A 17,233-nucleotide genomic window follows, 5' to 3' on the forward strand; every position below is an offset into this window, starting at 1 on the left:
GCATTCAAGAAATGATAATTAATATATTCTGAGAGATAAGAAGAGATACTGCATCTTTGACACAAGAATAGGATGCCGTTAAATAAAGGATTGACCAAAATACAAAAAAAGTTGGCAATTGTAAATTCAGTTATGAAAAGCTTAATAGAAGATAAAGTTAATGAACTCCCCCATAAGATAGAATAAGGTGACAAAGAAATTTGTCACTAGGTGGGAATAAAATTTAAAAAGTCAACTCATATGAATTTCTAACAAAGAAAATAGAGAATATAATAGAAAACAAATTATCAGTGAAATACTGAAATACATTTCCCAGAGTGTAAGGATGATTCGCCATGTAGAAAGGGCCCAGTGATCACCTGCAGGCCCACACTTACCATCTGCAGAGCCCAGTGCAGGAACACAAATGGACGCCGCCCACATACTCCATCTCTAAATATTTGCAAATTACAAAGCAGTCTAGACCTTAGGTTCAGGTGACATTTCCACCCAAGTCCTGCAACCTACCCCTTGGAGACTGCCATTCTGACCTAGCCTAGAGGCTAAAGGAGCCATGTGTCTCCCTGCACCAACCCTGACACTCCAAGCTGAGAGGTGGGAGGAGAGGAGGGGCAGGCTTTCTGCTGGAGCAGCAGGTAGGAAACTGGGTTGGGGCCCAGGACTGACTTGGCCAAGCTCCTGAGGGATCCTGATAAGCAAGATTTTCTCCCTCATGCCTTACTTCTCTTCTGGATTTCTGGAAAGTTCTAAAAATCTCCCCAAACTACACAACTGAGCATGGGCGTAGCAAGGAGTACAGTTATGGTGGGAGGTGGGAGAACCTATCTGGATAGATGTGCTCTTTGTTCAATTTGAGGTGATTAAATTTAATCAAAAACATCCATTATTTTTTTTTCCTCTGGTGCGCCTGGACAGAAGCTGTGAATTTCTCTTTGTACATTCTTAATTCTTTTTTTTTTTTTTTTAATAGATGACTGGTAAGAGGTTCTTAACACTTGGCTTGGTGTTGCCAGCACCACGCTCAGCCAGTGAGCGAACCGGCCATCCCTATATGGGATCCGAACCATGGCCTTGGTGTTATCAGCACCGCACTCTCCCGAGTGAGCCACAGGCTGGCTCCTGTACATTCTTAATTCTGCATCCTTAGTCCTGGAGGGTCACTGATGGAGTTTGGATGTATTATCCCCTCCAAAACTTATGTGGAAATTTGATCCCCAATGTGGCAGTGTTGGAAACTGATTGAGTCATGGGGGTGGATCCCTCATGAATGGATTAATGCTCTCCCTGAGGGGTGGGGGTCCTGAGTGAGATCTCGCTCTATTGGTTCATGCGAGAGCTGGTTGCTTAATAGACCCTGGCACCTCCCCTAAAGATGAAACCACAGTCAGTCCTTCTATTATGTTCTATTGGTCACACAGAGCAATTCCAATACAGTGTGATATAATGTGGTTGGAACTACACAAAAGTGCTAGTGCCAGAAGGTAGGGATCTTGGATAATGGCTATCTCACAGTGACAACTATTTTAACACAAAAATAAAGCAGGTGAAGGAGATTGAGTGTTTTTGTGCATTCAAAGAAGGCTTCAAAATGGTGACGTTTGAGCAGATTTGATTAAAATGATGAACCATGCTTGATAAAGGTAGGAAGAAAGTTGGTATACTGGAGAAATATGAAGAAGGCTAGTGTGGCTAGAGCAGAGGGAATTAGGTATAAGAGGTCAATAATTCAGAGATAGGCAGGGGCCCAATTATGTAGGGCTTTGGCTATGGTTACAAATTTGGATTTTGTTCTTATAAAAGTGATGCAGGGTTGAATACAAAAACCTCCATAGAATGTGAGGGAGAGAAAATGCGAGGCACGGAGTTGGGAGCAATAACTAAAGACATTTCTTTCCAAGGAAGTTTGCAGTAACGATGGCAGACAAATAGTGTGGTAGATGGAAAGGCACGGAGATTGGAGGGAGAACTTTAGACGAATGGGAGATATTCCAGCAGGTTTGTGCCGATTCATCCAATTCCATAGAAAAGCAGAAAGTGAAGACACAGAGGAGAAAAGAAACATAATCACAGAAGTGAAATTCTCAATTAGGCAATATGGTGTGGAATCTAGTGTGAAAGTAAAAGACAAGAGCAAGGAAGCTTCACCTACGGTAATAGCAGAGAAGCCAGAGAACAGGGCTAGAGTTGCATGTGGGTTGATCAACTTGGTGGTGGCTGTGGTGAAATCGTTCTTTTCTGATTTCTTTCAACTTCTCAGTGAATTTTTGAGGTATTGGTATGGTGGGGCCAATTTCCTTATATTGAGCTATCCTCGCAATTGTCTTTCAACATGTTTATTCTTTAAGCACAGTGTTGACTAGTTTATATACAATTGAGGATTTTTCCTAATGGAGTATCTTTGCAGTCCTATATATTTTGTTTTATGAACCTCATAGAATAAATTCAGAAACTTGTTAATCTTGTCTATATTTAAAAACAAATTAAGTATGGTAAGAATTATGTGTTCTTTAATGATATAAAAATTAGGCATTAACATTTGCTGTGTTCATTTATGTTGGAGGTGATAGTGCGAGGTTGTTGGAGATAGTTTCCTACCAACTTCTCTCATTTCTTTCAAGGTTATTTTATGTTGAATGTTTTCAGAGCTTTTTAAGTCAAATTTTGTAATTTATATGATCCTATAATATGTCAATGTTATTAAATTCTAACATCAGAATAGAATTTTACTCTATATTATCCTATAATTTCCAAAATCCATGCATCTATGGAAATATTTGTCCTCTTATTTCTAAAGTTTGCTTCATTTACTCTTTTTTTTCTTAATTATGGGAAATTTGTCTCATTTATTATAATGTAAGAACAAGCTATTGAATCTGTTACAAATTAGATTGTTTTACTATTTTTTATTTCCTGTTTTTATTCTAATCTGACTGGTGGAAAAACAAACCTTGATTTTGTATAGGCAATATTTTACTCTATTAACCAACACATTCCTGATCTAGTAGAAGTTAAAAAAAGTTTACATTTCAAATTCAAACTTTCATAAATTAAACTTCTGTATTTAATGTGTACCAGTACACACAGTAGACTAACAGGTACTCACTTTTTAAAGAACACTAATAAGACATTTCTCAAAAAACTATTGAGACTGGTAATGCAGACAATTATGAAAATACACGTAAGGAAAGTGATGCTTCCTTTTTTCTTTTGAACATCTGGAAGAAACACTGTCAGGAAATATTGTAAAAAGATCTTTTGATGAAGCATCTTAAAAATTTTAAATTGGGAGCATCCAATTCCTTACAATTGTATGTCTACTTTCTTCCCTAAAATAATTATTAGAAAGTCATGAAGGTAGTTTCCGCTATGTTTTTGTGTACATTATCGCATTAATCTCTCACCTTTAAGGTAGCCATTTTTATTCTTCTCATTTTATAGATGAGGAAGCCGAGGCTCTAAGAGTTTTAATCAGCTTGGTAAGAGTCTAAGAGCTAGCAAGTAGGACTTAAACTCAAGTCGGAAGGACTCCAAATTCTTTGGCCCTTAAAAATACCTCATGCTGCCTCCTGCATGGAATCCATTTAGATTTTGTTGAAGAATTGTGGAGAATGTAAGGAGGGAGAGAACTGAGCAAGGATTGGAAAAAAAAAAAAAAATAAGGAAAAGAGTACAGTGAGTTCCAGGGAAAGAGGACTAGAAGCACACCAATTTCCCTATAATCCAGAATCAATTATTTCGGACGTATAAAAAATGTTCTCAGCTTCTGCAACTTTCTCCTATTGGTTATATTTTCCTTGTTTCCTTCCAGTTACTAGTATATGAGCAGAAGATCTGAAATAATTTAAAAAATGCATTTGTGCTGTAGAAGCCAGGGAAGAGGAGAACACTGGGACCCTTTCACCCGGCAGCTGGCTTGACTGGGGTACAGGGGGGCGCAGCTTGCAGGAAACATCGATGACAAGGGGTCCCGGATGTTCTGCCACTGCGTTCATGGCCCTCACATTCCAGACTCACGAACAAACAGAAAGGCAGACGGCAATCAGAAATTGGATGCAGACTATTTTAATGGTATGTTGTAGATAGAGTTACGACCACATAGTTCCAGCGTCACGGCTTTCTGAATGACACTGTCTTCTTCTTCTCTTTCTGAAACAAACAAACGAGTAAGTTTAGAGGGAAGCCTCGACGCGGCAGGAAGTTGCTAATCCCTCGCTGGTGTGACACAGGTGGGTAGGTGAGAGCCCACCTTCTCTCCCTGTCCCCTGCTCCCATCCCCCTTTCCTTCCTGATTTCTTATTGTTTACTCTTCTATGTGCCCGGCAGACAACGTGGTCTAAGTAGTTTCTTAAAGGATGAAGAAAGAAAGATTCTTCTTAGGCTGTTTTTCTTTTGGTTGCTACTGGAATTTCCAGAGATATATTTACAAAGATGGTCACTGCAACACATACCTGTAATATTGGAAAAGTGAAAGTAGCCTAAATATCAAATTGACAGGGGCTGGTTAAAGAAATCATGGTACTGCCACACAATGGAATAGTACGCTTTTGTAAAAAACAAAAAGAAAAGAAAAATGAAAAACACATCACTGGAAAGACCTATATATCTCCGAAATGATGTGGCAGTTTCCTAAGAAATGTGTTATTTGAAGGGAGTAACACAGACCTGCATGTAAGGTATGATGTCATTTGTGGGAAAAAAGCATTATATGTGTTTATATACACTAGTATTTCCAAGAGGATGTCCTAGTGAGTTAATGGTGTTGGCTTTTGGGGAGAGAGTTTTGAGGTAGGATGAGATATACCTTTAAGATTTAGCTTTATTCCTTTCTGTTCAGTTAGTTTTTTTCTTCCTTGAACATGTATTAATTTAAAAGTATTAAACACACCCCCAAACTAGATAACATTCAGCAGCATGAAATCAGGTAGCATGTAGCAGGCATATGGACCTGAGAGGTCTGCTGTGTCACAGGCCCGAGCAAAGAGCATATAGGTGGAAACTTGAGATGAAAAGCCATTGAGTCTGAGCAGAGAAACAAAATCATTTCCCAAAGATTACCTGTCTTACATTGAAAAAACGAAGTTTGAGGCATTGTTTCTCAAAACCAGAATTACCCTGGAGAACTTGTTTAAAGAACAGGGACTTGCTATCCTATCCCAGAATATTTGAGTAGAAATCTGAGAAAGAATTGCCTAGCACTATGAAATTTCAACATGTTTCCATTTGATACATCAGCATATTAAAGTCTGAGAAGTGTAGGACTTAGGGCCTTGGACACAGAGTGATGTTGAAGCATACCTGTTATCGAGATCTAGATGACTGGGATTATTGGTCTTGTGCAGGTGGCGATGCTCCGTCCCCTGTGGGAGGTGATGGTGCTCTCTGCCCTTGGACAAATGGTGGTGCTCTCTGCCCTTGGGTAGATGGTGATGCTCCGTCCCCTGCGGGAGGTGATGGTGCTCTCTGGCCTTGGGCAAATGGTGATGCTCTCTGGCCTTGGCTAGATGGTGATGCTCCATCTCCTGCGGGAGGTGATGGTGCTCTCTGGCCTTGGCTAGATGGTGATGCTCCATCTCCTGCGGGAGGTGATGGTGCTCTCTGCCCTTGGACAAATGGTGATGCTCTCTGGCCTTGGCTCGATGGTGATGCTCCATCTCCTGCGGGAGGTGATGGTGCTCTCTGGCCTTGGCTTGATGGTGATGCTCCATCTCCTGCAAGAGGTGATGGTGCTCTCTGCCCTTGGACAAATGGTGATGCTCTCTGGCCTTGGCTAGATGGTGATGCTCCATCTCCTGCGGGATGTGATGGTGCTCTCTGGCCTTGGGCAAATGGTGATGCTCCATCTCCTGCGAGAGGTGATGGTGCTCTCTGCCCTTGGGCAAATGGTGATGCTCTCTGGCCTTGGGTAGATGGTGATGCTCCATCTCCTGCGGGAGGTGATGGTGCTCTCTGGCCTTGGCTTGATGGTGATGCTCTATCTCCTGCGAGAGGTGATGGTGCTCTCTGCCCTTGGACAAATGGTGATGCTCTCTGGCCTTGGGTAGATGGTGATGCTCCATCTCCTGCGGGAGGTGATGGTCCTCTCTGGCCTTGGCTAGATGGTGATGCTCCATCTCCTGCGAGAGGTGATGGTGCTCTCTGCCCTTGGGCAAATGGTGATGCTCTCTGGCCTTGGCTAGATGGTGATGCTCCATCTCCTGCGGGAGGTGATGGTGCTCTCTGCCCTTGGGCAAATGGTGATGCTCTCTGGCCTTGGCTAGATGGTGATGCTCCATCTCCTGCGGGAGGTGATGGTGCTCTCTGCCCTTGGACCAATGGTGATGCTCTCTGGCCTTGGCTAGATGGTGATGCTCCATCTCCTGCGGGATGTGATGGTGCTCTCTGCCCTTGGGCAAATGGTGATGCTCTCTGGCCTTGGCTAGATGGTGATGCTCCATCTCCTGCAAGAGGTGATGGTGCTCTCTGCCCTTGGCTAGATGGTGATGCTCCATCTCCTGCGGGAGGTGGTGGTGCTCTCTGCCCTTGGCTAGATGGTGATGTTCCATTTAGTGGGAAAGGTGGTGATGTTTCATTCCTTGTGGGAAGTGGTAGTGATCTCTGCCCTTGGGGAGGTGGCAATGTTCCATTCTTTTGGAGAGGTGATGGTCTCTTGAGCCCTCCTTCAGTGTGTGCTTTCTGGTGTTTATCTTGGACTTCATCTCTAGGAAATGATCTCTCAGGCTGCTTCACTAGGCTGGAACTTTGGTCCAGATAAGCTGGATGAGTACATCAGAAGAATAGATGAGTTTAGTGATAGAAGACCCCCCCCTTTGTTGTTGTTGTTGTTGTTTGTTTTTTTACCCCTCTGACCCTCCCATGCAGTCCCTTTATCCTAGAACCTGCCTCTCAATTCCCGACCTCCCTGGGGCCCACTGCTTCTGTGGCAATGCTCTCTTCCTCTGTCCACTGGTGATGTTGAGGGAGGCTTGGATACCTCAGAATTCCCAGAGGATGTCCTAACATCAATCAATGCCTGACAAGAACATCATGATAAGAAGATGCTGGAAAACTGAGATTCCTGTGGTCCAAAAGGAAAAGAAAGTTGATTGAGGATTAACTAGGATTCACCTCCTAATAAGGTGGAATCATGTGCATGGCTGATATCTGGTAAAGAAGCCCAGGATTAAGTGAGAAATTCCACTACAAATCTTTCAGGGCTCACACGTGTTCAACAGGGAAAGGGGACTCTGGCCACAGCCTCTATGTCCCCCAGTTAACTCGTCAGCCACTCTCTGTGATGCTGTTGGAAAGAGAGGGGATGGATGGGGGCACTCGGCTTGCTGCTGTGAGGAGTACAGAAGGTAGAAAAGCCCCTTCTTGTCCCCCCATCGTCCCTCAGACCTCAATGCTAATTCATGTCGAGAGCTCTGGGTGGTTCAATATCATCTTTTAACATTATTCTGCCCTCTTCTCTACACATTGGTGATACTAACATGCGTCCTCCACAGAAGCAATCAGGAGTCTTCATCTGCATACAGTCTTACACACACTGCACACGGCAAAAAGAAATATTAAATGTGGGTGGAGAAAAAGGAGAAATTAGGCTCTGAGACTTCCACGTCTCCATGAGGGAGAGACAGTTATTATCCGATGCCCTGTCTCTGAAGTAGTCGTGATGAGTGTTGCAGGGAAAGTGAAAGTAAATGGGCAGAGCCCCTCAGAGGTTCAGAATCTTGCTGAGCATTTGATGTAAATATGCACGTGCACCCAGGTGTTCCTTGGTTATTGTCTAATGTAATTACGCATGTGCACCCAGGTTTTCTTTGGTTGTCTGACTTGCACCCAGGTGTCCTGGGTTATGGCTCTGATCCACAGTGCCCCCCACCCCCTGGGACGCCCCTGGAGGGGGGCACAGGGAGGCTGCTACTGCTGCTGGAGGCTGTTGCTGCAAACTGTGCTGCCAGGGCCCTCCTGGATGCCCCAGGAGGCTACCACTGCTGCTGCTGAGGAAGTTGAGGACTGACCTCGCTTTGGAATGAAGCTATCAATTTGCCAAGAGCTCCCGGGATCTTCCCCAATTACCTAGCTGGCAACCTGTTGTGAGGGGTCTGTGACCCAGCCTGGCACGTGAGGGGTCTGTGACCCAGTCTGTACAATAGGTTTGAAGGGTCTGTGAGCCTTAGGCTGACAAGTGTTCATCTCCATCACCGACACTCCCTCCTAGGCTGCCGTCATCCACCTTCTACTCCGATTACTGTGACATCTTCACAGTTGCACTTCCCCATATCAGTGTTGTCATCCTCTGGTACTACTTCACAGCACAGTCTGACAGACCTTTCTGAAAATGCAAACCTCACCTTGTGATTCCTCTGGTCAAAATTCTTTATTGGTTTCTGATTGTATGTTAAATAAAGTTAAGCCATCAGCATGGCATGGGACATAACTGATCTTGTCCATGGCATGAACACTTTGCAGCCTCATCTTTCTTCTCATCCCCTCCCATCTCTCCTCCCCATCTGTAGTGTGATCTCCTGAGCCCCAAGCAGAGTCACAGCACCTGCTTCCCATTTCTTACCTTCATTTAAGCTGTGAGCTGAGCTCAGGGCCAGCAAGGCGGCTGAGAGCAGGACCAGCAGCATCTTGGAGAAGGATCTGGAGTTGCTCCCAACTCTGCTGGGACAAACGGGGCAGCTGCCTTTATAAGGACGGCAGAACAGTGGCACCTTTGAACTCCATGCCACCTGACATAGATTAGGCTTTCCTTTGTTTACACAGGTCAACTGCACCTTTATTCCTCTTTGGGATGTTAGCCCAGCAGGATGGGCTGGGTAGGATGTTGCTCGTGTCTCATTTGTAAAACATGCAGCATGTGCACCTTTTGGAGGTACACAAAGGTTTTGAAGAATCAGTGTCCAAGCAATCGACACGTATTGGAATTGAAATTTCATCATTATTTCTTTTTCAGCCTGTTCGATGAAACTGTTACTCTGCCCTCCTATTGTGGTGTTTGTGTGTGTGTGTGTGTTTGAGTGTGTGTGTGTGTTTGTGAGTGTGTGTGCTTTTGTGTACCATGATTTTGAAAACAGAGTGAAGATGGTGGCTATCTCTGGCTATTATTATAGCCCAAACTTTATCATTCATGCTGTGTACATTCGTATGTGTATGATATTAAAAAAATATATACATATTTTTGCTAAAGAGATAATTTCTGTGTCACTTTGAGATGTGTGGGTACACCACACACTTGGGCACACATGGCTGACAGCATGTTGACCCTCAGCCCACTCAGGCCCACAGGGATTGTCCAAGATTCTCTGGATCTGGCTGTAATCAGGGGTGTCTTGGTGTTGTAGAACACGGATGACCTAAAACATTCTACTCTTATTCATATCCGTGGAGATTATTAAAGCAAAAGTGGCTATAGAAACAGCCATGGAATTTCTAGAGCAGAACACTATACACACACAGTTCCTTAATGAACCACACACTATTTCATGTCTCTAAGACTTCTGCCATGCTCTTCTTTTCTAGAATGTTCTATAAGATTCAATATGGGTCTTATATTTTCAGGAAATATTTTTAATCACCGTCACTGATAATTGAGTGGGCACAATTACACTTTCAAATAAGTTGTTCAGATACCCCCTTCAGAGCCTCAACTGCACTGCACTGGCCTTGCGTTTCTCAGTTTCTACACTGTTTTCGCAGATTTTTCTTCAAGACCTGGGATTTTTCTCTTCCATATCTGATGCCTAATCCTGTCCACTCTCCTTGTGGAACTTATTTTTTGATATTTGATCTTCTGAATCAATCCTTCCTGTGTTTATTTTTTCTGTTATATCAGGCTTTAGTTTTTTGGCCATGGATTTTGGGAGAATTCCTTTATTTTCTCTTCTGAATCAGGGTCAATAGTATTCTTCACTAGCTTGGTTTCACATTTGTGTTTAAACTTTGGCAGAAAAGTATTATGTTTGCAAAAAGTCTTTTTTGGGTCCCTGCACTGGTCACTGTCTTTTCAGTGGCTGATTATTCTGTTATATGCAGTAGTTTTCTGCCCAGCCTTTTTGTTGAAGATGTAGGTTAGTCACTGTCACTGGCCTCCACTTACCATTTCAGACCTCGTGTAGGTCTTGTGTTATTGTTCAGTTTTGTGCAGCGCTGGTGGTCATTTGAGGGTAGCTTGGTTGGAGGGCATGGGAATGGATCCTAAAGACAGGCCCTTGACCTGTGTGAATGAGTGAATCCTGTGCTGTGCATGTGGGCATCTGGCTGTATCCTGAGTGGTGCAGATAACATTGCACACTGCACAGGAGGCAGTGGAAGCCACAGACCCGTGGAAGGCAGGTTTGTGCCTGGCTTGGTGAGTACTGGACAGGAGCAGGTGGTTCTTCTAAGCCTCCCTCAGCTCAGGCCCGTTTTCTAACCTTCTTCAGCAATGTATGAAGGAGATCACTGCATCATGAAAGAATAAATATCATCTAGGAACACACCACACAACCCAAACAGGGTGTACTGAGAGCTAAAAGAGAACACTGTGGTTAAGAAGGGTGAGTTTAAAGCAATGCCAGGTAGCAGATAGCTGAGGACCTATCTCCAAATACCATCACAATCTGGCATACTAGGGGTTAGGGTTTCAACATATTCATTTGAGGAGACACAGAGCAGCCCATGCCACCCCCTATTTATTTCTCAATTAACAACAGCTGTTTTACCCAATTGTTCAGAAATTAGGAGTCACTTTCACCTTCTCACTCCCCCAAGCACATACCCATTAGCAAATCCAATTGGATCTACCTTAAAAAATATCCCAAATATGAGCAGTTGCTTAATCTCTACTACTAGGTATGGGTTCAGGCCATGATCCTCTGTCTCTGGGGGACTTGAACAGCTTGTCAGCTGGTCATAACATTCTAGCCCGCTACCACACATCCCATATCAGTTCTCTGCGCCACAGCGAGAGTGATTTTTAAAAACAGACACTAGATCATGTCACATTCTTGCTTAAAATCCCCTAAGCCTTCCTTCCCCCTTGTTCTTGTAGTAACATGTAAATTTCATACCCCAGCCCTCTGAGCAGTACCTGTCCCCATCTTTCCTGAAGAGGGGTGAGCTCTCTGATTGTGACAGAAAGCAGGATCTTCTTCCCCTTTATCATGCACTGGTTTGCCTGGCACACCGAAGGCTGATTTACCAGGAAAGATGCCCACTGACACCCTGGATGAACTTGCGCTGAGACCGAGTGCAGTGCAGTGGGTCCCTCTGGCCTAGGAGGAGTTCAGGTGAGTTGGAAACGTTGTGGTGTCCATCGAATCAATTAAACATCCTGTTGATGTAAGTAGAGAATAAACATGATTGTCTCTGAGAATTAAACTTTTCTTATATTTTTCAAAAAATTCTGGCTACACTATTATGTTTCAGTGAAATCTATGAGAATAGTCTTTACATAGTGGTGCCAACAATATCTAAGGACAACATTGATAACACTTTTCTGTATTTTATAAGATAATTCTTGAAATAAGAAGTGTATCCTAAGAATGCTGGGCCAAAGTGTGTGCAGTCATAAAATGTTCACATAGGCTTTCCTAAAAATACCTATACTAATTCATGGTGATTGCAGCAGTGTATGAAGATCCTGGTTAGCTCAGACCCTTGCCATTCCTTGGTATCTGTTACTTTCATATATTTGCAGGTCCGATATACAGAAACGGATCTTGATCTTCTTGTATATTTCCTGGTTATTGGTGAGGGTGCAAGTCCTTTGTATGATTATTGGCCATTCATGTGCCCTTTTGTGTGTGTGAAATGACTGTTCTTATCTGCCTCTGATTAGGAGAAAAAACATTCACAGGCACCATTTCAGTAAATCAAATAAGGGTGACGTGTTCAAAAGACGGGGGTGGTGGGGGGTGGCAGACAGCCAGAGTGCTTCCTGCAGGGATCAGCAAGGTCAGCCAGGACAGTGGGGTGAGGGCCCAGTGTGTTCATGGTGTTCGATGATGAGTCTGAGTCAGGGAAGGTCAGACTTCCTGGAAGATGAAGTGCCCCCTCTGGGCTCAGCAGCTCTTATGTCAGGCTGAGATGGGTGTGTAGGAGAGTAGGGCAAAGTGGATAAATGCCACATACACCTCATATGAGCAGGGACGTCATCTCTCTCAGAGGGCTCTAATTTTCCGTGTGACTGCAGAGTAAAGTGCCACAGCTGCAGGCATGAACACGATGTCACCCTGAGCTCTCGAGCCTGCTCTAGCCTGAAGAGCACATTCCAGCACATTTCTGGACATAGAGCTAAAGAACTGAAACATCCCATGGGAGCCCAGGTGCCTTTGGAAACAACTCCCAGAATATCTCGTATTGGCCAGAGTGCCTGTTCAGCAATAACATTTATTCATTTTTATATTGGTTGTTTTGTAGTTTTCTTATTATTTGTTTTCATTTCTTTACATATTGTGGATATCTATCCTGTGTTGATACATATATGATAAATATTTTTGCCTAATCCTCTAGATGTCTTTTAACTTTATTAATGTCATTTTTTAATATAAGGACTTTTAAGTTTTGGTGTAATTAAATATCTTAATCTTTTCTTTTATGTCTGTGTGTTCTGAGTTGTTTCAGAATGCTTTTCCTACCTTTCTCCCATAAGCACCCTAATGCACTTTCCTGCCTCACCATCATGAGCACCCATACTTTCTCACCTCGACATCATGAGCACACCTACATTTAAGGAAAAAATCACATTTACTTTTTTAATCTTTCATCTATTAGTTTTTGTATTTACTATGTGGTAGAGCTCAAAAATTTGTTTTTGAAAGTAATTGTTCTCAAACAACATTGAGAAACCAGATTTTCTTTAGGGATTGATGCTATCGTTAGTATGTATTAAATTTCCATATATGCAAGACTATATAGCTACAGTTTTATTTTTCATTCCTTTGTGCCTTGCATGGCGGTGATTGCTTTATATTCATTCGCTCTTTTAGTCTTACAGTAGCCCTTTGATGATTTTCCGCGCTATGTTCACTTTCAGATAAAGGAACCGTATCTCAATATGACTGCAGAGGATAATTTTATTCATTAGAACAACTTAAACTTTATAGATCAAATAACAAGAAATACATAGGATTCAGATGAAAAATGACCAAACTTTGATGCAGATTATGCAGTAAATATAATGTTCGTCTGGTCATTTCAATCCACAATTTTGTTTATATTTCTTGTGTGCTGTCATCTTTTTTCCCATTCTCCTTGTCCTTGGTCATTAATATTTTTCAAATTTCTTTATTTTAATTTTATTGGAACATGTGGAAAGAGCAGAAAAAAATGCACGTGTTCAGTGTACCATGTTTAATTAAAAAACGTGAGTGATCTTTCTAATGTGTAATGTTAGTCGTGTTACTTTCTGGCTTTATACTCTTTGATGGCTCTCCAATTTTCTTAGGTTAAAAGGACAAGTTTCTTTCCTTTCTTTTTGCATCAATATTTTTATTTTTTTGATGACTTTTGTTGTTTTTTCTATTTTTTATTTTATTGAAACATAATTAATTATACATATTTGTTGGTTATAGACTTGACTATCACTATTCGTTTATATGTGATGATCAAATCAAAAAAGTTGGCATATTCCTCTTTACAAAACACACTTTTTCTTGTGTCCATTAACCATATTCTCTAATTGTCCACCTCCCCATTTTCTGCCTCTAATAATCACAGTTCTGTTCTCTCTTTCTGAGAGTTCAAGATATTATTGTTTTTGCTCTTCCTTCCTTCCTTCCTTCCTTCCTTCCTTCCTTCCTTCCTTCCTTTTTTTCTTTCATTCTTTGCTTCCACTTAGGAGTGATGACATGTGGTATTTCTCTTTCTGTACCTGGCTTTTTTCACTTAACATAATTTTCTCCAAGTTCATCATTGTTGCTGTGAATAGCATACTTCCATTCTTTTTTGTGGCAAAGTAGTTTTCCATTGTGTATATATACCACATTTTCTTTATCTAGTCATCTGTTGATGGACATTTAGGTTGGTTCCATATCTTTTCTATTGGAAATAGAGCTGTGATGAACATGGGAGTGCAGGTATCCCTTCAACATGATGATTTCCATTCTTTGGGTATACACCCAGCAGAGAGTTTGCTGGATTATATGGTAGTTCTATCTGTAGTTGTTTGAGAAACCTCTATACTGCTTTCCATAAGGGCTGTACTATTTTACAGTCCCACCAACAGTATAGGAGTGTTTCCCTTTCTTAACATCCTTGCCAGCATGTGTCATTCTCTGTATTTTTGATAATACCCAGTCTAACTGGGGTGAGATGATACCTTAATGTGGTTTTGATTTGTATTTCCCTGATAATCAGTGATGCTGAGAATTTTTTCATGTATCTATTGGCTACTTGTATGTCCCCATTTGAGAAATGTCTATTCAGCTCCTTTGCCCTTTTTTTAATATGATTTTTTTTTTTACTGTTAAGTTGTTTGAGTTCTTATATATTCTGGATATTAATCCCTTGTTGGATGCATAGTTTGCAAATATTCTCTCCCATTCTGTAGGTTGTCTTTTTACTCTGTTGATTATTTCCTTTGCTGTGCAGAAGCTTTTTAGTTTGCTATAATCCCATTTATTTTTTCTTTTGTTGCCTGTGTGTTTGAGTTCTTATTTATAAACTCTTTACTCAGTCCTGCATCCTGAAGTGTTTCCCCTATGCTACCTTTAAGCAATTTTATAAGTACAGGTCTTCTATTTAAGCCTTTAATCCATTTTGAGTTGATTTTTAAATATGGCAAGAGGTATAGGTCTAATTTCATTCTTCTACATATGGATGTCCAGTTTTCCTAGCACCTCTTATTGAAGAGGCTGTCCTTTTCCCAATATATGCTGCTGTTTCCCTTGTCAAATGTCCCGCGCTACCGTCTCGCCAGCAAGAACGACGTGGCACACAAAGGATCCTTCTGCAGATAAGCTTTAATGCCTCTTGAGAGGAAGAGCATAAGCTTGCTAAGGAATGGAGACCCCGAGCAAGGGGACCCGCGCCCCTTATATAGGGCAGTCCCTCGCCTAGGACGTGCTCCCACCTGATTGGTGGCTGCCCAATCGGCCCAGCTGACGCCACAGGAGGGGCGGAGGCCAGAGGTAGGGAAATTCCGGGCGCATGTGCCCAGGCCTGTTTACGATCAGCCTTCCACCGGAAATCAGCGCCATCTTGAAATGGCGGTTTCGGGCCGCTCCTCACATCTCCCCCTTTCTTATTATTTAAAGTGGCTGGTACAAGCTCAGCGGTCGCGGGTAGTTTAGCCAGCGTTCCTGTCTTGGGTCGTCCCTCTATAGACTTTGACCTTACCCGTCATAGGTTGACCCTATCGCCACCGGGCACCATCTCTTAGGTTGGCTCAAGTCTGGGGAAGTTGCCCGTCTCTGGACACACTGGAGCATGTGGTTTTACACCGACTTAGTTGAGCAAGGGCGAACTCCTCTGAACAGGCTTCAGGGAGGCCAGCCAACAGAAAAAGGGGGGATGGGAGCCAGAGCAGGCTAATCTTTAAGCATGGACAGCCAAACTTTAGGATTGTCTCCTTGTTCCAGGGCTAGAAGTGCCTGAGCGATGACTGCTTTGTCTCTCTGGGTCTGGGCTTTTAATCTGCACACCAACCATAATAGGAGCACGGTTCCTCCACACAAGGACATGCCGACCCCAATAACTCCCGCCCACTCCTTGAAGTGGGACATGGCGGCCCCAATCCATGAAGACAGTCCGACTGCGAAGGAGACATCCACTCTTGTTGAATTTACGGTCACAATGGCCATGCGTAGCGAGGTCATCAGTTCGTCAAATTGTCCCGTCCAATTTCCTACAAGATACTGAGATAATTTTTTAGACAAATTTGCAGCCCTGGTAAAATTTTCATATTGGATACTGGTGACACACAACCCTGAATATTTCCACTGACACCCCAACTGTGCTAGTTGCCACAAAACATCTACTTGTTCCTGTACAAGATCTACTCGTTGGTTAACCACCATTAATCCTCCCCTCAGTTGAGCGTTTATCGCAGTTTGTGAATCCAGGGCTTGTGTTACTCCGGAGGACAAATTATTTAACGTGGCGGCAGTCTGTACTGTGGTAGTCAAGGAGACAGCCGCAGCCGCGGCTGCCCCCGCCGCCAGGGACACAGCGGTAACTATTGCCGCAGTGAGACCAAAATCCCTCTTTTGTCTGAACAAGGTCATAGTATTGGGGGCTTCTACTGGGACAGGAATCCATCTAGGCATCCGAGCAACTATCGCCAAATCAGACAGCGTAGCATTCCAGCACTGCGCATAAAAGCAAGTACCATTAGTACAAGGGACGTGACTCCCCTCATGACTGACATTACTTAAAATGAACATAAAAGGAGGGTATAGACAAACTGGTGTTGGCAAGACAGACATATTATATCCCGGCTGCATCAAGGACACAGAGGATTCAAAGGGGTCGGAAGTGTTCCACTGAAAAGTGGCATTTCCCCAACTACCGCCTTTTAAAAAGGCAAACGGTGAAAGGTCCGTGCAGCTGCCATTTACCCCACACAACAGCCAAACATCAAAAGGGTTAGAACGGATCGCCATCGCGGGGTTTTGATATGTCCAATTTAGGCCGGCAAAAGAAGAATTATACTGGGTTCCCATATAAGGCGAAAAGGTAAATTGGTTTTTCACTGCCCACCCCGCCTTCTTGGACTGGCAGCCCGTCCAGGGCGGGGTTTCCCCCCCCGTTCTGCGGCCCAGGCAATACGGGGCCCATTTTGCCTGAGAGGGAATACTGTCATTCCCTTTCGGAGAAAAGGTAGGCCACACTCCAGACAGCCAAGTAGCATTGGCCGATCCTGGACTGCCTGGCTCATCAAACCACGCCGCGGTTTGATTATAAAGTCTTATGCATGGGACGTCAGACCAAGATCGATTAGAGACTACCCAAAAACATAGACTCCCTGTTAGGGAAAAATTCCGATCCTGCCCAATACCAGCCCTTTCCCTGTCCTCTGGTAAATAAGGTAGATCCAAACTCTTATTAGAACTGAAAAACCGAGGAAACAACCTAGTATCATGATGAACCGGTATCGGGAGGGGGAAGGTTGACAATACCCCCCAGCGCAGTTCGCCCCGGGCCGTCGGGGTCTTGATCATCAGCATCAGAAGAGGGAGGAACAGCCGGATTCCCCAGTTCGGACGGAGGCTTGGCATCATCCTTCCGTTCTAAGACCGTCCTGGTGAGCCTTTCAGGGACCCAG

At 43.3% G+C, this 17,233-nt stretch overlaps 1 protein-coding gene across 1 annotated transcript; it reads right to left on the minus strand.

Annotated features, from left to right (window-relative positions):
- Positions 1 to 4,068: 4,068 nt before the first annotated feature.
- On the minus strand, positions 4,069 to 5,675 carry LOC134361274 (histidine-rich glycoprotein-like). Its single transcript, XM_063076316.1, has 2 exons — positions 5,296 to 5,675; positions 4,069 to 4,146 (listed from the first exon to the last, which is right to left on the minus strand). The coding sequence occupies exons 1-2, from the start codon at positions 5,649 to 5,651 to the stop codon at positions 4,086 to 4,088; spliced, it is 417 nt and encodes a 138-aa protein (XP_062932386.1). The 5' UTR covers positions 5,652 to 5,675; the 3' UTR covers positions 4,069 to 4,085.
- Positions 5,676 to 17,233: the final 11,558 nt, after the last annotated feature.

The sequence above is a fragment of the Cynocephalus volans genome, chromosome 12 (genome assembly GCF_027409185.1).
Source record: "Cynocephalus volans isolate mCynVol1 chromosome 12, mCynVol1.pri, whole genome shotgun sequence".
Lineage (NCBI taxonomy): Eukaryota > Metazoa > Chordata > Mammalia > Dermoptera > Cynocephalidae > Cynocephalus > Cynocephalus volans.